General features: G+C 44.9%; 2 protein-coding genes across 8 annotated transcripts; one reads left to right on the forward strand and one right to left on the reverse strand.

Moving 5' to 3' along the window:
• SKA2 (spindle and kinetochore associated complex subunit 2) lies at positions 1 to 10,899 on the reverse strand. 5 transcript variants are annotated; one of them, XM_080983285.1, is made up of 6 exons: positions 10,744 to 10,877; positions 8,674 to 8,750; positions 4,218 to 4,307; positions 2,955 to 3,131; positions 1,734 to 1,820; positions 1 to 770 (listed from the first exon to the last, which is right to left on the reverse strand). In XM_080983285.1, exons 1-6 carry the CDS (start codon positions 10,790 to 10,792, stop codon positions 741 to 743), a joined length of 510 nt encoding a protein of 169 aa, XP_080839411.1. In that variant the 5' UTR covers positions 10,793 to 10,877; the 3' UTR covers positions 1 to 740. The 5 variants fall into 5 exon arrangements, with proteins under 5 accessions (XP_080839411.1, XP_080839415.1, XP_080839412.1 ...); XM_080983289.1 differs by lacking the exon at positions 8,674 to 8,750 and adding an exon at positions 9,606 to 9,836 and having other exon boundaries at positions 10,744 to 10,803; XM_080983286.1 differs by lacking the exon at positions 8,674 to 8,750 and having other exon boundaries at positions 10,744 to 10,899.
• Positions 10,299 to 24,999, forward strand: PRR11 (proline rich 11). Of its 3 annotated transcripts, none has more exons than XM_080983183.1 (10): positions 10,299 to 10,542; positions 12,626 to 12,839; positions 13,696 to 13,831; positions 15,133 to 15,255; positions 17,250 to 17,477; positions 18,053 to 18,151; positions 20,137 to 20,249; positions 20,358 to 20,417; positions 20,864 to 20,960; positions 22,552 to 24,999. In XM_080983183.1, exons 2-10 carry the CDS (start codon positions 12,730 to 12,732, stop codon positions 22,618 to 22,620), a joined length of 1,035 nt encoding a protein of 344 aa, XP_080839309.1. In that variant the 5' UTR covers positions 10,299 to 10,542; positions 12,626 to 12,729; the 3' UTR covers positions 22,621 to 24,999. The 3 variants fall into 3 exon arrangements, with proteins under 3 accessions (XP_080839309.1, XP_080839310.1, XP_080839308.1); XM_080983184.1 differs by lacking the exon at positions 10,299 to 10,542 and adding an exon at positions 11,180 to 11,399; XM_080983182.1 differs by lacking the exon at positions 10,299 to 10,542 and adding an exon at positions 11,182 to 11,451.
• Positions 25,000 to 25,605: the final 606 nt, after the last annotated feature.

A 25,605-nucleotide genomic window follows, 5' to 3' on the forward strand; every position in this document is an offset into this window, starting at 1 on the left:
TTTGTGTTGTCATACATTTATCTTTATTGTTTCTAAGTATTTTTTTTAAAAAAAATGCAATACAACTTTAAGCACAATGTGTCAATTTGGCTACTGTTTCAAAGGTACAGCTATGGCTTTGAATCAGGCTTCCTCAAACTTGGCCCTCCAGATGTTTTTGACCTACAGCTCCCATGATCCCTAGCTAGCAGGACCAGTGGTCAGGGATGATGGGAACTGTAGTTTCAAAACATCTGGAGGGCCGAGTTTGAGAAAGCCTGGCTTTGAATATACAAGTTGATCCACATTAAAGAGAAAGGTACTGTACAATGTATCAAAAACAGCTTCCATTCATTGTATAGTGTAAGCAGCAGACTGAATTAACCCAGAGCAAGACTAGCCAACAGGATGCCTGCCAGATGTTGTAGGACTCCAACTCCCAGCAGCCACCATGGCCAATGGTGAGAGATGATTGGAGTTATAGTCCAATAGCATCCAGAGGACCACAAGCTCTGGTTGAAAGCACCTTTGGAACATTACAATATCAACCCCATCACAACACCAACAACGTCACCACCACAAAACGTTCAAGTCATTGTTCATCTGACAACAATTTAGGAAGTATGTACAGGAAACTTGGGTACCAATATTAAAAAGAAAACACAAGCAATCTAGACATTTAAAGTGTAGCCTCAGTTTTCAACTTCCAACTCTGATGAGTGCCCTCACATACAAGCTATTTTTGGAATTTTTGTCTGGGATCAGTGGGTTTCATGCTCTTTGGGACAATTCTGCAGAAAAGAAGAACAACATTTTTAAAAAGACAAATCATATTCTGTCCTCAAAGGGGAAGAAGAAAAAAAGGAACTACTTTTCATTTGTAAGACATTGCTCTAAACTACAGAAGTCAAGAATCACAGGCTGCCATATTTTGCTGCCATATTTCTTATGAATTGTGTTAACTTTTGCAGAAGGATCACATATCACCACCTATCTGAATTCACACACCCCTGCCCACTAGACAAGAGCAAGATTAAACTGGTGCTCATACACAGGAGAACTGCTACTACAGATAATAAAGATGCAGATGGAACTTTCAATGTCTCAGTACTTCAGGAATGATTGTGGAAGTCTTATTCCACCCAAGCATGAGCCCAAAATATGTTTTGTAGTTAGGTTTCAAAGCATATCTGTGAAAATATTAAAAGGGAGAAGAGTGCGAGCCCATTCTTTAGCGCTTCTCAAATTTGAGCAAGTGGTCAAGTAACGATTTCTACAGGCAAAAAGGTGGGAGAGGAGGTATTGCCTTGCTTCTATTATTACTTGTTAAATTGTGGAGTAGGAGAGGAACATAAGCCACTTTTCCGCCACCGTGGCGCGTTTTTATTTATTTTTTTGCTGCCGGGTGAATCAGGGTCTCCTGGGCAGCGCAGCAGCAGAAGACGTAGCAGCAGCAAAAAAACAAAGACGTGACTTTTGCTGCTGCACTACTGGGTAAAGCAGCTGTTTGGCAGGGTAGAGTGATAGCAAAAGACATGCCTTTTGCTGCCGTGCTACCCTGGAGACCAGACCCCCTGAATCACCCGGCCAGGCAGGTGGAGATGCTGGGTGCCAAAAGTGGCGCCTGGACATCGCCATCAAGTCGCAAAAGGCCAGTTGCAAGTTGCAAAATGCAACTGGCACCCGCTAATTTCGAACCCTGTCTGGAGCTACTCAGCAAAAACACAGACAAGATCCCCGGGGTTCAGAATTACCTGTTTTTCTGGGGTATCTGATACTTGAACAGTCTGGTACATTAAGTGATGCATTGCAAGTTCTTCTTCTTCAGATAGAGGTGAGATCTGGGGACAAGAGAGAGGAACATCTTAAGCAGGGCTGTTTACATTCTGCAATAAAATAAATATTGTCCCCAAGAACCTCATCAAATCTTGTCTCTAACCTCTGTAATGTTTTGTAATTTCTTTTGTCAAAGGTCATTTGTTCACATTCCTAGCCATATTTTAGATCATCAAACAAGATTGGCAGAGGGTTCCAACTTCCAATCAAATATGAAGGAAACAAATATATATGTGCCATGGCAGGCCTTATGCTAATAGCTTCTGCGTCAACTTCAGATGTTCCTCACTTGTGAAATTCGTTGGTTGCCTTTGACCAGGTCTTTGGGAAGTTATGCTGGGTGGTTTTTAAAAAACCCCGTTTGTAGAGATTTAAAATCTGTAGGTTTTAGTAATTTAGTAATATGTAGGATATTCCAAGGCTGGGGCAACCCAGCCAGATGGGCAGGGTATAAATAATAAAATTACTACTACTACTATTATGCAGGGTAAGCCAACCTGTTGCCCTCCAGAAGTCATGGGGACTCCAACTACCATCATCCACAGCACAGCTAAGGGCCAGGGAGAATGGGAGTTGGGGTCCAATGCATCAGCTACCCTTGTCCCAGGATATGTCTCACAAAGAGTGATAGAATATGGGCTCTGCCCCCTAGCCAACACTTTGCAACAGGCTCCACAGCCCCCAACCCTCTGACTCCAGCCAGTGGATCCTAGGAATGTAGCATAGTAGATCCTACAACTCTGAAATCTTCCAGGTCTTGTTCTAAGATATGCCGTGGGACTGATCCTGGTGCTCACATAGCTTGTGATGGGAAATGCCAAGGCCCAACTGAGTCAAACTGAAACCCAGAATATGCTCAGATGGGCCTTGCTGGATCAGGCCAGTGGTCCATTTAGTCCAGGATCCTGTTCTCACAGCGGTCAACCAGATGCCCCAGTGGGAAGCTCAAAAGCAGGAGTTGAATACCAGCAGGTGTACATTTCAGACCAATTACCTACAGATGCACACTTCAAGCAACTTGTGTTCTTTCCTGAAGTTCCTATATGCTGATGGAGGAAAGTCCAATGCTCTCTGTCTCTCCCTATATCTATACACGTGCACAGACACGTCCCTCAAGCCAGGCAACTCAAGAGCGCTACCTCCATTCCAGTGTGGTGCTGTATTTCCTGAACCAGCTTCATTGTTTTGGCCAGAGTAGCACGGATCGACCGCATGGACTCCCGCCGCTCGGTAGAAATCCTTTCTAGCTGCTCACACAACATTTTGTAGCGAGACTTCACCAGTGACAGCTGCTGTATGACAACCAGAGGATTCTCCTGTTGCCAAAGCAAGGAAGATGCACAGTTGGAAGAGAAGCAGAAATGGGGGTGGGGAGGAGAAAGGACCCTCAAAACACAACACAAACGGGGGGCCTACCCAATCAGATTCAGCTAACTGGAGGGTTAAAAGTCACAGCCACACCATACACTTAAAGAATCATGGGAACCATAGTTTGTACCCACAGAGCTACCATTCACAGCACCCTTAAACGAAAGTCTCCAGGAATCTTTGGGGAAAGCCATGTGCTGGAAGCATATGGTGTGGATGTGACCAGAGAACTTGCACAGTGCAGCACGGACATGGTGATGTTTTTCAGGCAATTCTCCTTGGCAATTATGCGAGTCAGTATATTATGGGTTGCGAAAATTAATTAGAGCGCCAGATTCAGGCATCTGTGATTTCCCCACCACCACCACCCATAAATTTCAGCAAATTAAAGCATGTACATCCCAATGAGCATCGCTGTGTAATATTTAAGTCATGTTTAATTCCGCCGTCCACCACAACAAATTCAAATGTTTGTGGACAAAAAATTAACACGGGATACTTTTTAAAAAAGCTTTGTTTACTGAATACAAATAAAATAAACAAGCTGAATTAGATTACTCTCTGGGGCAGTGGCAACCAACATGATGCCCCTAGGGATGTTGTGGGACCACATCACCCATCATTCCTGGCCATTAGCCATACTGGCTGTGGGTTGATGGGAGTTTCAGTCCAATGGCATCTGGAGAGCATCAAGTCAATTAAACGTGCTCTAGGACACCGGAAAATTTTCTGATGCAAATTTCCCTATGCAAATCTGGCTAATTTGCATATAGAAAATGAATTCCAACATTTTTCAGAAAACTCACACCACTACTTTCAGCACAATCCTAGATATGGCTACTCAGAAGTAACCCCACGTGGTTCAGTGGGGCTTATTCCCAGGTAAGTGGAGATAGGAGTGCAGCCTTAAGCAAAGTTATTATTATTATTATTATTATTATTATTATTATTATTTTCATTTCATTTCTATAGCTTTATAAGGGGCGGGGGGACGACTCAAAGTGGTTTACAACCTATATTAAAAGATTCAGTACCTCTTTAGACAGTCCGTCAGCATGCCCTTTCACCATTTCAAACTCCAACATTGCCTGAATGTAATTCAGGTCGGATTCGGCCTTCTGGAACTAAAACACCCAAATGGTCAATCACAATTCTGTTATATAAATTGGAAACCAAACACCCCTACTGTTGCAGTACACACATTAAGTGCAGGGGATGTGGAGAGAAGATAGAGAAAGGTGCACTAGGGCTGGGCGATGTCAGCTTTTCAACTTCACAATGTATCACCAGCCAGACATCGCAATCTGCCGATACATCCCAATGTTGAAACCTGGCCGAGGGATGCCCTCTGCTCCCAGCGCTCAGCAGTATCAGGCAGCCTTGGCACCGCTCACCATTCCACAAGGCGTGGGGTGCAATCCATGCTTTGTGGAGCAGGGCTGTCTGATGTTGTCAAGCACTGGGTCCGGCAGGGGCATCAGGCAGCGTCCGCAGCCAGGCAGTGCCTCGTGCATTTGTCTGCCTTTCCCTTCGCCCCAGCAGGCAGGCGGGCTGCCTCTTCCTCCCGCCACCCCCACCCCCTGCACCAAGGCAGTGGTGGATGAAGCAATTGCACACAAAATTTCAAAGTGGAACAAGCACACTTCCAATAGGACTACACTGGATACAACACATAGGCTCTGATAGTTCCTGTTTCGTGTTTTCAAAACTTTGACAGCAGAGGCACATTTCCCCTCACCCTGAATTGAAACTGGAGGTTGAGTCCGCTCTTTTCTCTGAAAAAGGTTTACTTTAATTGTGTTCAAGAACTGGCCCACCACCCAGGAAAGAGACTCTGCCCTTGGGTTTCTTCACAAGTCACATTCTGGACTTCCTACATTGCAAAGAGTCACCTTCAAAGGCAGGTAGTTCTCCTTCATCCAACCATTTCCATCTCTATGTCAGAAGGGAACAAATGGCACCTATGACACCTTCCCCTCAATCCAGCACAGGGCCACCTTCCCTGGCACAAAAAATACAAGGCTAGGTGCTGTAAGCCAGCTTGAGCTTGGCTTAACTGCCATGAAGGTATACAGAGAAGCAAGTTTTTATTATCACATTTCTACCCCACTTTTCCTACAAGGAGCTCAAGGTGGCATACATGGTTCTTTTCTTTCCCACTCCCCCCCCCTCACAAAAACCCTGTGAGGTAGAGTAGGTTGAGAGACTGTAACTGCCCCAAGGTCACCCAGTGTTTCATGGCTGAGCAGGGATATGAATGCTGATGTCCTGGGCCACCACACTGACTCTCTCTTTTTTGAGAAGGAGTTTGAGAGAATGAAGTGTGATCATTTCATTCACTGGGCCAAAAGGAGTTCTCATACAAACAACATGCATGGTATAGTATACAATGGTACCTTGGTTCTCGAATTTAATCCATTTCCAACTCCCAAAATGGTTTGAAAACCAAGAAGCAGCTTCCGATTGGCTACAGGAGCTTCCTGCACTCAAGCAGAAGCTGCGTCGGACATTTGGCTTCCGAAAAACGTTTGCAAACTGAAACACTCACTTCTGGGTTTGCGGCGTTTGGGAGCCAATTTGTTTGGGAGCCAAATGGTTCAACTACCAAGGTACCACTGTACTAGCATGAGCTCTGTACACAAAGAGAGATCTGCTTATGGGCTGCCAAATCTGGGTTATGTAGTCTCTCTCCCACATAATTACCCTACAAAACTCATCCTCTTGATAGCTCCTCTTGCCAGGCATTTGATAAACAAGGCTGATGAAGAGATAATCAAGCTTACAATGTTACCATTCCCCTCTATTCATGATTACTGAGCCACCAGGGAACTGAGTAAGACAGTGGGATGACAGGGGCATTACTTAATTAACGGTAATCAGTTCCTTAAAGGAGCTATTAAAGACTTATGGGAATCGCAGCTGCACACCCAGTTCACAGAAACAGCCCAAGGAATGTCTTCAGAGGAAAACATCGCTTTGGGAAGGGACTTTATTATTTGCCAAATTTAGCCATCCAGATCCTGGAAATGTTACCTTGCCATACAGATTGGCCTCCATATTAAAAGTTGGGGCTAGCTAGTAAGTAAAGGCTTCCTACTTAGAGGCTAACAGGTGCCTACGTATTTTAACATGATAAAAGAAAAAAGAATTAAACCAAAAGAATGTACCTCCCTGCAGGACAGAAGGCTGGAAGAGAGATGTCTAACAGACAAAGACCTGTGTTTCCTGACTTTGGACACAAGAGGGCAGCACGCCATTCACTCACCCTCAAAGGAGACTATGCAGTTATAGGGCATCAGATCCCTTGGAAAAGCCATCTCCACTGGGGTCCCCCTCCACTGCCATCAGCTGTGACCTGGAAGCAGCCCACTCCAGCAGGCTGCCTTAATGGAGGCAATGGGAAGCAGAAGCCCCATTCCCAGGCAGCTCTGCTGCAAAACTAGCCCCACCAGGCACCTAATGCCCTTGCTGGCCATTGTGAGAACTACAATTTAACTTGAGGAAATCATGCCCTACTTTGCCTCCCCCACCCCCATTCCGGAGGGTCTTTTTTTAGCTGATCAAAACCGTTATTGCGATCACAAGAACCCAAAATACGAAGCACATGCAACAGTTTGTAAAAGACCACAAAAAGAGACAGGCTGTTGGATCGGACCTGTGGCCCATCCAGCATTCTGTTATCGCGGTGGCCAACCAGAGGCCCTAAGTGGGAATCCTGAAAACAGGACCAGAGTGCAAACAGCACTGTCTCTGCTTGTGATTCCCAGCAACTGGTACTCAGAGGCATAGTGCCACTGGCAGTAAACATAGCCATCCTGGCTAGTAGCCAGTGATAGCTTTATCTTCCATGAACTTGTCTAATTCTCTTTTAAAGCCCTCCAAGTCAGTGGCCATCACAACTTCTTATAGAAGTGAATTCCATGTGTAAAGAAGTACGGTACTTGGCTTTCTGTTTTCCTGCCACCTATCCAATTAGGGATTGCAGGCAAGGAACTCACAATGTTAAAGCTTGGATATGCCTGATGCCCAAAAGGTTGCATCTGAAAATTGTAAGCATGCCCTGTTACGTACCCAGATTTCCATATTTCAATTCCATTGAAAGGAATTACATGGTCAGGCTGGGAGCTGCTATATCAGAAAACTAGCAGTCCATTCCAAATTTCCAGCAAGCTACACATAATAAGAGAAAAGAAGCCTCTTTCCAGCAGCAAAATAAATAAAACTAGTGCCATTTCTCAGTGATCACAAGCTTGTTGTATCATGCAACAGGCAGGCTGACCTCACAAAGCGATACCTAGTTACCAGGGCCGTCAACAAATTAAAGAGGAAAAATGACAGGGCATTAAAAAATAAACAAATCTTTAAATAAAATGTGTATCTTGCCAGCAGCTCCAGGACCTTTGAGATGCTGAAAGACGTGCAAGAAAACTGGCAATTTAACAAGCAAAAGCTGCCGTTTCAACTATCAAAAGGTGCCACTCCTAATTAAAAGGAAATTAAAGGCCATCCAATATTCTTCTGTATCTTCTATTACGGCAACATGCCAGAATCAATATAAACTTTTTAAAAATTCTCAAAGATAGTTGTGCCCTTAACCCACAGCTCCATCAATTAGCCAAAGAGTCAGTTTTAAGGAGGTAATAGGAACACAGGAAGCTTCCTTATACCGCCAGACTGTTGATCCATCTGGCTCAGTATTGTCTACACTGACTGGCAGCACCTCTCAAGAACTTCAGTCAGGACTCTCTCCCAGCCCTACCTAGGGGTGGCAGGGATTGAACCTGGGACCTTCTGCATGCAAAGCAGATGCTCTACCAGTGAACTGTGTCTCCTTCCCTATCAAGTGACTGGCAAAACACACCGGACTAAAACAAATCCCGCCAACCCAAGCTAACCAAGGTGTGAATAAGCAGAATTTATGGTTACTGGACAACATCCCATTTTGGTGGTGGTTGAACATTCCTCCATTCCCTTCTCAAAGCAGCCCTCCAGCAAATCCACTTACTAGCCAGAGCCTTTGTTCACTAAGTCTCCAGCTAATGTTTGCAGACCTGCTGTATAGTCATAAAAGCAAACACAAAATCTTTCCAGCTCCCTCTGCACGATTCACTTACGTAGGCTTTGGAGAAACAGAGAGAAGCCACAAGGCCCCTGCTGAGCGTCCTGCCCACAAGTGCTTTGACAATACTATTGCACTGCTCATTGGGAAGTACAGTAGTGCAATGAAGTCAGAGCCCTTGTCAGCAGCAAGGTGCTTTGGAGAGATGTTCTGCACTAGATGCATTGCAAGAAGCCTTCAGAACAATGAATAGGCTACTGAACTTTGAATTTATAAATGAACTTCACAATAAGAAAAAGGTAAACAGCTTCTCCTCCTTTTAAAAAGGGCTGGGGAAGCCTCCAAACTAAATCATAACTCCCAACGCACGCATAACTCTTTCCAGCAGGCTGTTTCCAACTCATCCACAGTCCATGTTAGTTTGATCTCACCTCATTTTGAGTGGTCTTGATCAAGGAAGAAAGAATTTGGCTCTTTTCTGACTGGGTGCTGATGCACCATTGAAGAACTGCAGTGGAAAGGTAATAACTGCATAAGGCTATTATTTATGCACATGTTATAGCTGGGTGCACATATCAGTACACCAATTTTAAAATTCCCGCTATAAAAAGGAGTCCCCCACCCCTGTTTCAGACAGACACACAGACATACAAAAGATTGCATACTTCTCTTCAAGTTGTCACTTTAGCTGACTGAGCATCGCTGGCCAATGCCCTTTTAACATTGCACTGCTTTTTGTGCACGTTCACTAGTAGTACAACATAAAAAGGGCAGTGGACAGACACCTCTTGCCATCCACAAGGAAGCAGAATCGAACAGGCTCAGAAGGGCGTTCTTTGGTTCCAAAAGAAAGAACAGATCCTGAAAATGTAAACGGCTTGCAAAAAAGAAAAGAAAAGCTTACAAAACATTTCAAGAATTGACTCTATGAAATGCACCATCACCTTTGGTTTAAAAAAGAAAAAAAAACCAAGCAAGATCTTTGGGGGGTGTCTGTTTCTCCTTGGGAACAAAGGTTACTTTCAGTATTTTCATTTAAATATGTGTGTGTGCGCATGCATGTGTGCATATCCACACAAATCCATCTTTAGAGGAGGATGGTGTTCTTGTCAGCTTCCACCTCCAAGAAATATGCCAACTATCAAAGAGAGGAACAAGGAGTGTTCTCATCCAGCCAGCTGACCCCCTTCAATCCCTGAGTCAGGATCATGGATCTGAAGTTTCACTGTCCCCTCCCTCAAATCCACCAGAAATGGAGTGGATTCTTTGAATCCCTCTCTGGAAGAGGACAGTGATACGGTCTCATACTCCAGATCTGGGAATGCCCTCTGAGAAATTTTGAAAGATGAGTATGAATTATTACCATGTATTGCACCTGTATTTCACCTGTTGTTTGTTCCCTTTAAGACCCTTAGCAGGGAAGACAAGATACACAATTGGAGGCCTTTCTCTCAATAGCGTGCAAGCTAAGCTGGAGTGTGCTACATTTCTTGCAGCTTCCTCCTAAAGGATGGATTTCTGACCACTGTCAGGCCTCTTGCTTGGAGGACTGACACAAAGCAAGCTGTAGACTCTGTCAGATCAGCTGCCATTCCTGGGATGAAGAAAATTGCAACAGCTACAGGTCAAATATTACTTGAGCCCAAACATTATATATTAATAATATAAAATAGAAACCAAAGTTCAAGCTCACCTAGATGGTGCTATATCATACAAATTCTGCTTAAATAATTAAATAACTACTGCTTTGCATATGTTTTTTATTGGCAACCGCTACACCCCACAGCTGGTGGATCTATGTACATGGGTGACAGCTTATAAAGAAATCAAGTCATATATAATATAAAAGCGAAACCCAGGTTCAGGTGGACATAGATAATGTTATGTGAATTATTGGTTCAAACGGACATAAAAAATTTTTTGGCAATTAGAGTTGTTGCTTAGTAGTGGCACCAGCCTGAACCCTTATTTTCCCTCCCATGGAAGGGGGACATGGACCCTTCTACACAGCCTTATCTTGTTCCACCTTCTCTCTAAGAAAAAGGACCTTTGATGAATGATGGGTGGGGAAATGGACCAATCCGACGGGCCACGCCCCCTCGAAGCTCTGGTCACGCCCCGTAAATAGCAGGCTTTTCAGAGAATGGGTTAGGCCGGAGGGCCACGCCCACACAGACGAGCCACGCCCCCAACAGCGAGCCTCCAAAGAGAAATGGACCAAAACCAGCACGCCCCTTTTTATCCTCCCCTCAGAAGATAGTGGATTCGCCCAACGGAATCTTCTCCGAAGCCTCTCCGCGGTGTGTGGTTGGGTCCAAAACGGTGGGGGGGGGATGGGACTATCCCCTCACATTTCCCCCTTCCTCAACTGTTCCTTCCCCCTCCCGGTGTTTTTTTTTTCTTTCTTTCTCCCATTCGTTAGTCCCACATTTTCAACGGTCGGCCCCTTCCCTCAAGAAAACCGCGGCCACATTCGTCGCGACGGCAGCCCCGGGACTCACCATGGTCTCGAGCGTAGTAACCGCCGTCTCCATGTTGAATAGTTGACATTCCTCAGGCGGTGGCATTCCACCCCTCTCCCCTCCCTTTCTTTATGAGAGGAAGGGCCGGCGCCTCTGATTGGGCAGCTGTCACCACGTCCTCTGTTTCATTGGCTCCTCTCAAACACAACCTCGCGCCTATTGGAGAACAAAGCGTACAGCCCCGCGGCATGAGACAGCGGCTCCTATTGGATAGGCTCGAGACGGTGGCGGCTCTGATTGGTTTGTTAGGAGAAAACTGTAGGGGGCGAGAACTGGGCTGGACCGAGAGACTACATTGGTCAAAAGGCTCAACACCCGGTTCTTCATTGGTCCCATTTCTTTCTAAGGCGGGTTGACATTTTGGCCACCCTTTTCTCGTCCCTCCCCTCTCCCTTTCTCTTATTGGCCCCTTTTTTCCAGACCTTTAATCTGGTTGGCTATTGTTTCCTGATTGGCTGGATCTACAACCAATCGTGGGACACAGGATGCCAATAGGTTTTTGTCTCAGTAGAACACTGGCTGCAGCACGGGGAACTGTGATTGGCTGTGGCGCAGGCTGCTATCAGTTTGAAATGTTGGGCGTGGCAAGGAAATGTTGGCATGTGTCAAGAAGGGCGGAGTTTTGGTTTTTTAAGGTAGGGGTTTTGTTTAAGATATGAAGAATTATGAGATGGAATGAGAGCGCTCGTAAGTATTCTGCTTTGCGGGAACCACCTGCTTCTTTCTGGCTTTATTGGGTGGGGAGTCAGGTGTGTTTCCCGTCTGCTAAGGATGGGTACGGAACATTGCCATTTTTTCTTCTGTAAAATGGGTGCTTCTGTGCCCCCTGCGAGAATTTCTTAGATTTCCATATGCGCCCGCAGCCTCAACAAGAGTGGGAGGACCCCATATTTCAGCTGAGCTTCTGCTTGTTTGTAGTTGTTGTTTAGTCGCGTCCGACTCTTGGTGACCCCCTGGACCAGAGCATTACAGGCACTCCTGTCTTCCACTGCCTCCCGCAGTTTGGTCAAACTCATGCTGGTCGCTTCGAGAACACTGTCCCACCATCTCGTCCTCTGTCGTCCCCTTCATCTTTCCCAACATCAGGGTCTTTTCCAGGGAGTTTTCTCTTCTCATGAGGTGGCCAAAGTATTGGAGCCCCAGCTTCAGGATCTGTCCTTCCAGTGAGCACTCAGGGCTAATTTCCTTCAGAATGGAGAGGTTTGCTCTTCTTGCAGACCATGGGACTCTCAAGAGTCTCCTCCAGCACCATAATTCAAAAGCATCAATTCTTCGGCGATCAGCCTTTTTTATGGTCCAGCTCTCACTTCCATACATCACTACTGGGAAAACCAGAGCTTTAATTATACAGGCCTTTGTTGGCAAGGTGATGTCTCTGCTTTTTAAGATGCTGTCTAGGTTTATCATCGCTTTTCTTTCTTTCTGCTTGTTTACTGTGCTTAATTTATATGTTGCCTTTCTGCAATATGCCCAAGACAGTTTACAGATTTAAGATGCTCACTCAGATGAAATACAATGTAAAGTTAGCTCTGTGGGTGTGGAGAGAATAGATCAACTGGAGCAGGATGTGATTTTGGCCTGCTTGGCTTGCTTCATCTTTTCCACAGGGTGTGTAAAATGAACGTAGATATTACAAGAGATCAGTATGCATCCAGTGATCTTATTCCAAAGGAAATCAAAATCTGTTTCAGTGTGCAGAATCCCTGAAAACTCAACACTCGGACAATGGCAATATTTACATCTGTGGTGGGTGGGTGTTGTTTGTATGGGTGCTTCTTGGGCATGATGTTCCAGCTGGCAACACCTACATTTTTAAAATCTACGCTTGGTCTTTCTAAAAAAGCCTGTCTTTTTTTTTAAGGGTATGGCAGGATTCCTGTTACTCATTTGTCCCCTTCAAACAAAGCTTCAGATCAAGGACATCTAACAGGGATATGATTTAGCCTGAAGTCTAAGTTAGAGAAAATGGGCAAGGACAGTCAACGGCGTCGAAAACTGAGAGCCAGAGCAAAACGTTTGGCAAACAGGAAGGAAGTTATCATTCAGCCTCAGTGTTCAAGTTCTCTCCCTCCAAAGTAAGCACCTCTGATCTTTTAATTTTTCTGTTCAGTGTTCTTTCTATGACTAGTCATCACAGTTGCCTTGTTTTCAAACCATTGAAAGTGACCAAGACCATTTATGTAGCAAGAAAGTAATAAAATGCATATAAAATTGTTGCGAAAGTTGGGTGCTTTCCCCTCTCTCTGCCAAGTGGTGGCAAGAGCTCATGGGGTTCCAGGAACTCACCTAGGGTATGTGGAGACTGTAGTAGCTTTAAGAAATATGGTTTATTCACCTATTCACACCTTCAGTCTGCATGGAGGGAGTCCAGATCTTACAGCATAGCCATTTCAAGAGGGGCTTGTACCCCACAGCAGTGCAGCCCTGGAGTCAAAGGAATATCTCCCAGTCAACCCTGCAGCCAGCCTGCCCAAGATGCATCCCAGTCCGTCTTCCATCATCTTCTTTTCTTCAGCAACCCTTGCTCAAGACTTTTTTTTCCTGTCACCTCACACCCAGTTACCCTGGCAACCTACCAAACCCCCATCTCTGTTCACACCTCAGGGCAAGAGGGGAGGACAGTTATCTTGCATTGCCAATGGCCCTATATTGTTTCTTGGCCAGGTCATTTTGCATAGGCTTGCACAGGAATTCATCTGCAGCTTGTATTTCCCCTTCATATCCCAAATAATGAAAATCCTACCATTTATTAATTTCTAATTAATTTCCCCCGCTCTCAAATCTATAACAATATAATTGTAATGCTCATGCACTGCTTGTTCTAGTAATGGAAGCCTATGGGAATGAGGAGGTTTTCTGTGCCAAAGACAATAGGAACCATCCATGAAGGTCACCTTTTTAAGATTTTGATTTGGTCTTTGTCTTTGGTAGGCTTCCGGTTTCACCCTGCAGCTGGAACAAACCTCTTTACTCATGGCCCTTGACATTTCTGAGCATTGCAGTAGTGAAGGCTTTACAGACCGCAGGGTTGTGTCTGTACAGGTGGTGCCAGAAAAGTGTTGGACAGGTAAGTTTTTGTTCATGCGATCTTTTTATTTCGAATACTGAAAACTGTAGCGGCACCAGCTTTGTCTGTTTGAGCTGGAGGGCATATGTGGAATTAAGAGAGTGCATGATGAGTGACCGTAACGAAATGGAGGTGTAGCCTGACATAGAATGGCTGCCACATCTAAAAGAACAGAAAAAGTGACAAAGGCAAGAAATTGTGCCAGGATGCCCCACCTATCAATGTGGGGGACTTTACCCCCCATTGCACTGGCTCGCGAAGAGACATTCTTTGAACCCCTACTCAGTGCAGAATGGAAGAGAGCGAGAGTGTCTAATCTTGGCACCCAGTTTAATGTGGATGTTTTGGGAGGAGGGTGTTCAGCCTAGGAGGGGCTGAGCCACTCCATGCTCGCTGGTGGATCCCAGGCTTCACATGAGTAAAAGTACTGGGTTCAATCTCTGACGCCACCAGCTCAAGGGATCCTGAAAAGCAGCGCTAGAAAGGATGACTCCTCATTGCCATTCAGAATCTACAGTAACAAACTTAGACACAGGGACTGCAGCTTAGTGGGAGAGCATCGGTTTGCAAACAACGACTCCCACTTTTGATCCTCAACACTTCCAGCAAGGACTGGGGTAAGACTGCTGTTGGCAGGACATCAGGTGTGGGGCTGTTGGACCAGGCAAACATCTTGATCGATCAAGGAGGTGTCTTCTTAAGTTGTCTGGGGCGGGCTCTGAGGTTTCCTTCACCTGTCACCCTTTCTTTCCTGGGATCCTGGTCACAGCTTTTAAAATCCAGCATGATGATTGATTGTAGCAAGAATTTTAGACTCCCTTTTTCTCTTTGGAAATGGCTTTTCATTTCAAGCAACCACTAGGATGTTGGCAGTCAAAGGCCCACTTCCTGCTTTTGAGGCCCACCCCCAGCCAAAATGAAAAAATAACGACCCACCATTGGAACGGATATATTTTTATTCATATTTACGAACATTTTAAGCTCTGTATAGGTTAAGAAAAACGATGTCTCATCAAATCATGTCTCTTACCTGCTCAAATCTGCAGCACTAAGTTGAGAGTCGCATTTGAGTCGGGTGCACATCGAAACAAATTGCCCCAAAAAGTTAAATGTGAAAAAACTAAATCTGAGCCCCCTTTTGAATGTGGGACCCAAGGAAAGTGGCCCTCTTGTGTCCTCTCCCCCCACTGCATTGGTCCGGGGTGTTGGCTTTTTTTCTGCTGCCAAGTGTGCATATACATCGGGCTTATGCCTAGCTCTGTAGAAAATCAGTTTCTCTTGCTTCTTTTCTGCTCTTCCAGTTCTTTCAAGTCGTCAAAAAAATTGTGTCTCCATCAAACACGCGTCTGCAGGAGTTGGCTGCGCTCCGGGAACGGTTAGAAAAGCTGGAAACTGAATTTGCCAGCCTACAGTTGCTGGTCAAGGTAAGTCGTACTTTTTACAAAGTTTGTAGCAATCCAATCTGCCGCCTCCGGCCAGCTTCTGGTATATTGTAATGAACTGATTTGCTTCCTGACATTCCTACTTTGGAAACAGGATCCTTGAAGCCCAAACCATTGGCAAGACTTTTACCTGCGTGGAGGGGTGGCAACTTTGTCTTAAATGTTATTTCTTTGCCGCAGGCAAATAGCTGTGGACGAGTCCAATTTGTTGTGGTTTGTAAAATATAGATAATTACTTTAACATTAATCTATGTACTGCTTAGGGACGCGGGTGGCGCTGTGGGTAAAAGCTTCAGCGCCTAGGACTTGCCGATCGAAAGGTCGGCGGTTCGAATCCCCGCAGCGGGGTGCGCTCCCGTCGCTCGGTGCCAGCACCTGCCAACCTAGCAGTTCGAAAGCACCCCCGGGTGCAAGTAGATAAATAGGGACCACTTACTAGCGGGAAGGTAAACGGCATTCCGTGTGCTATGCTGGCTCGCCAGATGCAGCTTGTCACGCTGGCCATGTGACCCGGAAGTGTCTGCGGACAGCGCTGGCTCCCGGCCTATAGAGTGAGATGAGCGCACAACCCTAGAGTCTGTCAAGACTGGCCCGTACGGGCAGGGGTACCTTTACCTTTACCTTTATGTACTGCTTAATTCCATAATAGGCTTCCAAGTATCTTATGGGTATAAAAACCAGCTATTTCAGTTATTTATATATACTGCTTAATATTCAGACGTGTTATACAGGCATTAAAATATAAGTATCCGAAATTGTATTGTGTGATAGAAACCGCTTTAAGATTATCTGGGGTTTTTTTCCACAATCACGCGGCATAGACGTTTTATGAAATAAATAAGAGGAAACGTATGTTGTAACTGGGAGTTTGGGGTGTGTGTTGGGTGTGTGCATGTTAATGAGGTTTAGTAAACTTTCAAAATGAAAAGTTGGTGCATAAGAGCTTGCATCCCATAACTGAGTTGACAACCTGGCCGCTCTGGGGCCTTACTGCCAGATTAACATTTCCTGCTAGAAAAATGCAACCTGTGTAGTACGATTCATGCAACACGTTGGCGACTAATATGCAAACAATAATTGCCAAAATAATTATACATTCTTTATCAATCTTCTGAGCAAAATACAAACCCTTGTGTAAAGCCACAGAGACTTATGAACTACCCAACTTAAGATGAACTTACTGTTAAGTTGTGGGTGAACATATCAGACGACACAGTGATTCTTCGGACAGCTCTTGTTTATTCACAGGCCAGAACTGAACTGAACTGAAGGGTTCAGCCAGCCTGCTTATATAGAGCTCCACTACAATGTAACAGTAACAACTTTCTGTAACTATCCAATCACTGAACGTCACTTTCAATTCCTTATTTGCATATGTGGACCTGAGTGAAAACTATCTACAGTATCCCCCTGCTGGCCCAGGGTGAGAACTTCAGTACATAACACTTATAATGTCTGGTTTCAAAGCCAGGGCGAAACAGGTGCAAAACGCCGGCACACTGTCTACAACTTCACTAACATCCATCTACAACTTCACTAGCATCTCTCAGTATTGTGACCAACACCGAACTTACCCTTTGCTGGTATCTTCATGAACTCACCTAAAAGTTAAAGAAAACAAAAGACTGAGTTAAACATTTGAAAAATCCATTGAAGTTCATCTTAAGCTGGGTAGTTCATAAGTCTCTGTGGCTTTACACAAGGTTTTGGATTAACATTTCCAGCTGATGAGACTTCAGTTTTCGCCTCTATGTGCTTCCCCCCCCCCTCTCTTTTTCTGTTTTATTAAATTTGCTTAGTAACATAACATTATTATATATATTCTATAAAACAAAGACTACAGAACAAAATTCATTCATACTACAATGCCTAACTACATAACATTAATATATATGGTTTCTCTTCAGATCGTATAAATCTTTCGCCTCTATGTGCTGAATTGAATCCCCCTTGCTGATTTCTCCCTCTTTCAACAGAATGGAACTGTTGTGCCTTTCTCGGAAAAGCCGCCTTGCCAGATGCAGTTGGAGAAACCGGAGCCAGCTTTTCCCGCGCATGCGCAGCTGGGCCTTCCAGAATCTTTGCCTCCACAGCCCTTGGCTCCTCCCCCTCCTCCCCCACCCCCTCCCCCACCCCCTCCCCCTCCGCCCCAGCCTCTACCTGCACCTCTCCCTCTCAGAAGAGCTGGTGGCAGTAAGACGCCGGTAATGTGTATGGCAGTGAGAGTTCCTCTTAACTCCTCCAATTGGGGTCTTGTCCGTTTCAGTTTCTTGCCTGCTAGTAGCATATGGGTTGGTGGGAGCAATCCAGGGATGGGAAACCCATGTTCAGCCTGGGGGCCGCATTCCTCCCTGGGCAGCCTCCCAGGGGCCGCTTGCCAGTGGTAGGCAGAGCTAGAGGTGAGCAAAGGTAAATGCTTCCAAGCTTATGCAGACAATTAAGAACATACGTTAATTGCAATACAGTAGTTAGCTGATCTCCGATTCTCAGTTTTTACATCTTTTTTTATTATTGTATGTACGATTGCTGTAGATAGCTTGGTTTGTTTTTTTAATGAATATTGCCGTACAGATATCTAACGATGTATTTTATTTTTATGTAGCATTTCACTGCTTCCCACCCTGAGCCCCTTTAGACAGAAGAGTGGGGTAGAAATTTAATTCCTGTAGGATTTCAGGAGGAGCTGAAGGATGTTGAGTCAGAGACTTTGTTGGTCAGTGTCGTTGAGAAAGCTGTGGGTTCTGAACCTCTCTTCTGTCCACTTTCTTCTTTGATCCAGGCAGCCTCATTAAAAAAAGACGTACCCATGCAGATAACCCTCCAGGACCTCCTAAATGTAAAACTAAAGAAGGCCCAAAGCGGCATGGGGATAGACAAGGTAAATTCGGAAAGGCGTATTAAATGTGCTTCACATTTTGTGTTAAATGCTCTGAGCTGAGCTGTTTGGGCCCTGCTGTCTGATGATCGGCCACTGTATCAGATTGGTATTGTGAAGGACTCCTAGGCTACGGTAACCTGGACAGGTGTGGTGTTGTGATGGTGTCAGTAACAAACAAACAAAAATATCTGCAGAAAACGGTCCACTTTCAAACACTGATTAATAGCATAATGAAAGGGACCCGGGTGAAATTGGGCCAAGCGGAAGGGAATATAATATTGGCCAAAACTAAATAAATCAGTGTCCAGGTTGATTCATACGGGGAAAAGTGGTCCTTGGTGTATTGGGGAACTGAGCTGCTTAAGGCTTTATAGGTCAAAACCAGCCATTTGATTAGTAACAAAGGGAATTCTTTGAGCTCAAAAGGAAGGTTTATTGTATGGTTGTTTTATGAATCTGAGAGTTTGAATCAGGTTTTTGTAGTGAGCTATGCATTTGTGTAGTTTCTTTTTCCAAATTCAATTTTTATTGATTTTCCTTGATTTTCTATTACAAAATAAGTTTCAAAAGCATTTGCAGAACATCTTTAAACAAAATTTTTAAAAATTCGAAGATCCAGTTTATCTTGGGAGAGTGTAATAAAAACAATATGATAGTGGGTTAGACCAGACAAATAGATTTGATTTTAAGCAATAACTTAATTATGTTTGTGCACTTTTGAGTCATTTCTATGAGTTATGAAAGCTATCTTTGTAGTTACATAAAACCATTTTGATTATTTATATGATTGGTAAAAAGACATACATCTTTAACAAGATTTCTTCTTTGGCTGTAACCAAAAATGCAGCAACTTGTATGACTCTTTATGTTACTTAAGTTAAAACAAAAATAAAGCTTTGAAAATACAGAAACACACAAAACACCGCTTTCCATTGAACCCAAAAGCTAATTGGTAGCTGATGCAATTGGGCCGGGGCTGGCATTTCAGCCTCAGACTGCCTTGCCCTGTCAGGCCCCTGAATTTGGCCTCAACTGCAGTTTCTGGACAGTCTTCAAAGGCAGCTCCACGTATAATACATTGCAGTAATCTAACCTAGAGGTTACCATAGCATGAAGAACAAAGGTTTGGCTATCCCTCTCCAGGTAGGGGAATAAATTAAAGTCATACCTCGGGTTGAATGTGCTTCGGGATGAGCGCGTTCGAGTTGCGCTCCATGGCAACCCGGAAGTAATGGAGCACATTACTTCCGGGTTTCGCCGCTTGTGCATGCACAGACGCTCAAAATGATGTCACGCGCATGTGCAGAAGCGCCGAAATGTGACCCGCAGACGCACGGACACGGGTTACGTTTGCTTCTAGATGCGAACGGGGCTCCGGAACGGATCCCGTTTGCATCTAGAGGTACCACCGTATTTTGAATGGCAAGTAAGAAATAAAATAAAATAACATCCCCAGACTTCAACAAGCAGTTAATTTCCTACTTTCCTGAAGTCACCAGCAATTTAAGCTATTTAAGGTTATGTCCGAACTTCAAGGGAATGGGGGTTGGGTAGAGGTATTGGTAGGGTTTATTTAGAGTAGGGGTCACCAACCTAAGGCCCATGGGTCAGAAGCAGCCTGCAGAGGTTTTTTGACCAGTCCACAAGCTGCCCCCAAACCGAGCCACCTGCTTGCTCACTGCGCTAAACCGCCATAGCATGGCACAGGAACTTGCTTTCATGGCGCTGGAAATCACATCTGCGCAGACGCCGGAAATCGCAGGCAGGCGCGATCCAGCCCACGGATGGATCTCCGTGGGACCGATCCAGCCCAGGCAAGATAAACCTTGCCGCCCCCTGATTTAGAGGATAAAAACAAGAATTATGGAGAAGGGAAAGGGCCCAAGAAAATTTTTGTGCCCCCCTGATAAAATTCATCACAAAGGCACTGTGTTGAAGCTTCTTTCAGAAGGTATGGTGCAGTAACAAGTCTTTCTTTTCTTCAGAGGAGATCGCCGTTTGAGAGGCGCAAGGCATTAATCACCCTCTCCGACTTGCAAAGCATCAATCTAAAATCCAAAGCCCCAGGACCACAAGCTCGGGTTACCAGTCACTTGATGTAAGGCACCTCTGACCTTTCTGCAAATTTTATGTGCAGCGTTAACGTTGGTCCTCTTAGGAAATCTGTATTTTAATTTTCATGTTTGCTCTTCTTTTCCCCCTCCAGCACTCCTAGCAGAAGCAGCTTAGATTTCCGGAAACACTTGAGAAAAGTCGCTATTGAGAGGTAACCATCTATATAGGGAAGTAGGGGTCATTCTCCCCCTTTTTTCCTTTCTTTTGGCTCACCATATGATCCTGCCCAGACCCCAAGGTCATCATTTGAGGGAGTTCCGGGGTGAGGACAATGAGAGAACAGGGCCTTCTCTGTGGTAGCTCCCATTTTGTAGCATGGTCTCCCCAGGGAGACCCACCTGTTGCCAACCTTGCCATCACATCAGCACCAGGCAAAGGCATTATTTATTTCCTCAGGCATTTGGGCAGAACCAATAAATGGAGGCTTTCCCTCTGTGTCTTTGACATATTTTTATGAAAGCATTTTATTATTCCTGTAAGTTGCTTTAGGATATGTCGCTCTGAGAAGCGAAACATGAACCCAGTTAACCGAAACACAAGTTTATGGCTCCCAGCATAGACCGTGTACCCTCTTTATTTTTCCTTCCGCCTCCCCAGGAGCCCAGGTGGAACCCCGTTAAGCAACAAAGAGAACATGGAGACTGGCACAGGACTGACACCCATCATGACGCAGGCTCTGCGGCGCAAGTTTCAGGCAAGGCTCTCTAGGGATCTCTGTTGGGTTGGCAAAGCAAGTGTTGAAAGGGGGCTTCGAACGCACAGTCCCATCTTCCCAAGTCAGGGGTGGGGAACCTCGTCCCCACAAGGGCCACATTTCCCTTGCAGGGGAAACCTTCCGCAGGCCATGTGCCGGGATGGGTGGGGCTAGGGGCAAAATTGGGAGGAGCAATGGAGGTGTGACTTGTACTTTTGCACACTAGTCTACATTCCAACTGCAAAAGACAGGCTTTTTGCACGTCTGTATATGTGTGTGTATGCTTGTGTGTATGCACACACACACACACACACACACACACACAGGCAACCCCCCATTTGCACAGGGGTTATGTTCCGAGGCACCCCATGTTTAATAATAAATAATAATAATAATAATAATAATAAATTTATTATTATTATTTATACCCCGCCCATCTGGCTGGGTTTCCCCAGCCACTCTGGGCAGCTTCCAATCAAACACTAAAATACAATAACCTATTAAACATTAAAAGCTTCCCTAAACAGGGCTGCCTTCAGATGTCTTCTAAAAGTTTGGTAGTTATTTTTCTCTTTGACATCTGATGGGAGGGCATTCCACAGGGCGGGTGCCACTACCAAGAAGGCCCTCTGTCTGGTTCCCTGTAACTTGGCTTCTCACAGCGAGGGAACCACCAGAAGGCCCTCGGCGCTGGACCTCAGTGTCCGGACAGAACGATGAAGGTGGAGACGCTGCTTCAGGTATACTGAAACGAGGCCGTTTAAGTGAATACCGTATTTTTTGCTGCATAAGACACACTTTTTTCCTCCTAAAAAGTAAGGGGAATTGTGTGTGCGTCTTATGGAGCGAATGCAGACTGCGCAGCTATCGCTGAAGCCAGCAGAGCAAGAGCGAGAGCTGTGCAGCGCCTCTTGTTCTGCTGGCTTCCCAGTGAAGCGGGAGGAGGAATGGAAGGGAGCCCTTACACGGGAGCCCTTGCTCCGCTGGGTTCAGTGATAACTGCGCAGCTTCCTCTGGCTTTTCAGGGAGGTGGGAGAAGGGACGGAGGGCAGCCCGTCAGTCCCTTCTCCCACCTCCCGGAAAAGCCAGCAAGAGCCGCTCTATCTTTAAAGAGCCACGCCAAGCGAGCGTGTCTTGCTGGCTTTTCTTTTTTTCCCTCCTCTAAAAACTAGGTGCGTCTTATGGTCGGGTGCATCTTATAGAGCGAAAAATACGGTATTTGAAACGGCATTGAAAATGCCTACAAGCAGTGCTTCCCCCACCCCTTCCCGTTCCGCTCCTTTTTGTGACGTTTTCGGGTCACTTCTGGGTTTGGCGTAATGCACGTTCACATTTTGAACGCGTGTAAATGCGGGGTTGCCTGTGCACACTCGCGCACAACCCTCCCCATCCTCCCCCAGCCCAAGCAAGAGGTGTTGCTACAATTAACATGCATTCTGCATCTGTACAAAAGAACTTGAGGGAGGGGGTGAGGTGAGGAGTCTAGCCTGAGGAGAGGAAGTGGCTTTAGGAAGTGTGGGCAGAACGGCGCAAAAACTGAAGTTACAGCCAGAAGGAAAAGTTGAAACCTCTCTCTCTCTTTTCTTGACAGTTGGCTCACCCAAAGAGTCCCTCTCCATCCCTGTTGCCGAAAGGAAGCAGCTTTGAGGAGCAAAGTTAGCAGCGCATCTCCTGCCTACCTGCAGTTCCCTGTGCTGGTTTTCTGGCCTCTGCTGATGGGCACTACTAACGTGGAAGGAATTTATTTTTCAATAAAATACACTGGGAGCAGGGAGGGGAGAAGAAAGGATGATCTTCATTGTCCTTTAGAGCAGAGCTCACCATCCCCAGGTGAAACACACAAAGGAGAGACAGTATAAGTATTTTTTCCCCAGCCTGATTTTTATTCCTTTACGGCAGAGATGGGGAAGTTGTGGCCCTCTGGATTTGTTGGACTACAATTCCCAGCAGCATCCAGAGAGCATCCCTCCTTGCTTAACACCGCATCGGCAAATAAGAGGTTCTCACTATAAAACACCTTTAAGATATAAAATACCTGCATGGGGAACTGGGCATTCCTAACCTTGTTTTATTTGTAACTTAACTTGAAATGTTTATATATATTTTTAAAGTATTTACTATTTTAAAAAAGATTTGGGGAGAGAAACATTTTTAAAAACTCCCAAGTTCTTAAAACTCAGAAGGGTGGCAGTCAATCTTGGAAATTTCATCTAAAGTGTATGTGTACACATGAATTTGTGTATGTTTTCTCCATAATGAAGAATACCTTTTTATCTTCTCTTAGAGGGGGAAGTATATGTTTTTCTCAATAAGGGAAAATGCCCCTTTCTCTGAGGGGGAAAAGTGAATTGCAGAGGAAGTCTAACATGCCTTTGTACCGAAAGAGGCTGTATGTTCAGCAAACCTCAAATGAGGTTTTTGCTTCTGGTTTGAGATCCTGATGCATGTTGAGTCGCTCCTTACACCCTCTTGGTCTGCTGAGAAACAATGAGGTTCTGCCATGATGGAAGAGGTTGGAATCATCAGCTGGTCATTCAAACACTCCTTTAAAAATGTGAGTAGCACCTAGAGCTATTTACAGAGTGTACCATTATGTACAGATTGTATCTGTAAGATGGAGACTAGGTTCTGGTTGAAGATGACAGCTATTGTTTTCAAAGTGCTGATGGTGATGCTTTTCTGTGGGGGTACAGACTTCTCATCAGTCCTGCTCTCTTCGGTCAGACTGGGTTTTGAAGAACTCCAGAACTTGTTTAACTGGAAATTCATCGAACAGAGGAAAGCTAGTGAAAAAGCCACAGCAGCTCATCTAAAAAGCTGTATCGGCAATCTGAAGAGTGTATTCTTTGCCTTGAGTCTGCTTGCAAGTGCATTAAAAGGCAAAATAAATTTGCAGGACCCGAAAAGGAAGCTTCAGCTCATTAGTTTTCCAAGGCCGTTGACATGCTGCTTTTGCATCAAGCCCATGAACAGCTCAAAAGGGTGCCAGCATCAAATTGCCTTGGCGGTGCAATGGAAGGAAATGACTTAACTTAGATAGCAATCCTTTCAATTCAGACACTGTGGTAAACAACTCTTGGGCACATAACTCTTTTTAACGTTTATTTCTCCTTTAGATGCAGTTGGGTTGGATCCACACTATACATGTAAAGCACAGGTGCTCCCCACCCGAAAAACACAAAGAATTCTGGGAATTGTAGTTTACCCCCACAGAGCTATTGTTCCCAGTAGTACAGTTCCCAAGATTATTTCTGAGAAGCAATGTGTTTTACATGTATGGTGTAGAATGTGGCCTTAGTGTTTTGAAGGGATATTGTGAGCATATGCGCACAAGTGGCGCCAGTTTTCTCCTGATATGCCTATGACACATTCTTGTGTAGCTTGGAATATTGGAGATTGTTCATCTGTGCAAGGACAGGGGCCTCTTAATAGCATCCTCACAAAAGTTCCCAGGGAGAAGCTTTAAAAAAATTTGGGGTGTGTGTGTGAAGCTTTGTAGAACAAGGATCTGGACCCTGTGGTCCTGCCAGACAGTGTTGGACTACAACACTCATCATTCCAGACCATTGGTTAAGCTGCCTGTGGATGAAGGGAGTTTGAGTCTAGTGACACCTGGAGGACCATAGACTCCCCAGCTCTGCTGCAGAGTAAACAGACACCCTTCAGACTGTCCATCTGAAACATGGAGCATTCCAGGAAAAAAAGATTGAACCTTTAATGCTAAGGTAGAGATGGTCAGTAGGCTAAAGTGTTCCTAAATGTACACGTCTACATATGCACGCTGCATTATACAGCTGTAACCCAGCTCACCTAGTTATTTACAAGTTTACACTGTGTTTCTGCATCTGTTTCTTACCCATCACTCATTTTATTGCTGTTTGTTGTGTGTGTCAATTCAATCGCTTTGCTGCTTACCTCCTGCACATTTCAAAGACAAATAGCTTCTATAGCTACCTGTGGCACAATTTGGAGCAACTTGAAACTAAATATTGTAAAGCTGCGCGGACTGAAATCAGTTCAATAAAAAAAGAATATGGCAGTCTGCTGGCTTTCTTGTCCTGCTCCTCATTCATGTTCTCTTTGGAAAAGAGTGTTTTATTATTGTTCAAGGTGATGGGTCTCATCAGAAATGTATTAAGTGGTAGCCAGCAACACTTGGTAGTCCAATTATGTGGTTGATGTATGCTTCAAGAAATGGCTGTAGCTCGGTGGTAAAGCAATCAGCTTTGCAATGCAGAAGGTCCCATGTTCAGTCCCCAGCATCTCCAGATAGATGGGGGGGAGAGAGAGAGAGAGAGAAAGGAATTTTGGTCTCAAACCTGGAGAGCTGTTGCCAGTCGGTGAAGAGGATGCTGAGTTGGCCGACTAATGTGTGGTCAGAGTCAGCAGGGCAACAACAACAAACCTATGGTTACGTGAAACATACTCAATAAACACACAAGACGTAACCCGCTGTACTTTTGAATAAATAAGGTATACTATTCATTGTATTGTAATTTCAACGGAAGTCTCATAAAGTTCAATGAAAAAAGCAGAAGACCCAGTGGATCAGCTCGTTGTCTAGTCAGTTCATGCATAAGGTCCATACATGTAAAAGTATCTATTCTACCTGTCTGTTCAAAGAGTCCAATAATCCACATGAAGG

The sequence above is a fragment of the Podarcis pityusensis genome (genome assembly GCF_964106645.2).
Source record: "Podarcis pityusensis genome assembly, chromosome: 15".
In the NCBI taxonomy this organism is placed as follows: Eukaryota; Metazoa; Chordata; class Lepidosauria; order Squamata; family Lacertidae; genus Podarcis; species Podarcis pityusensis.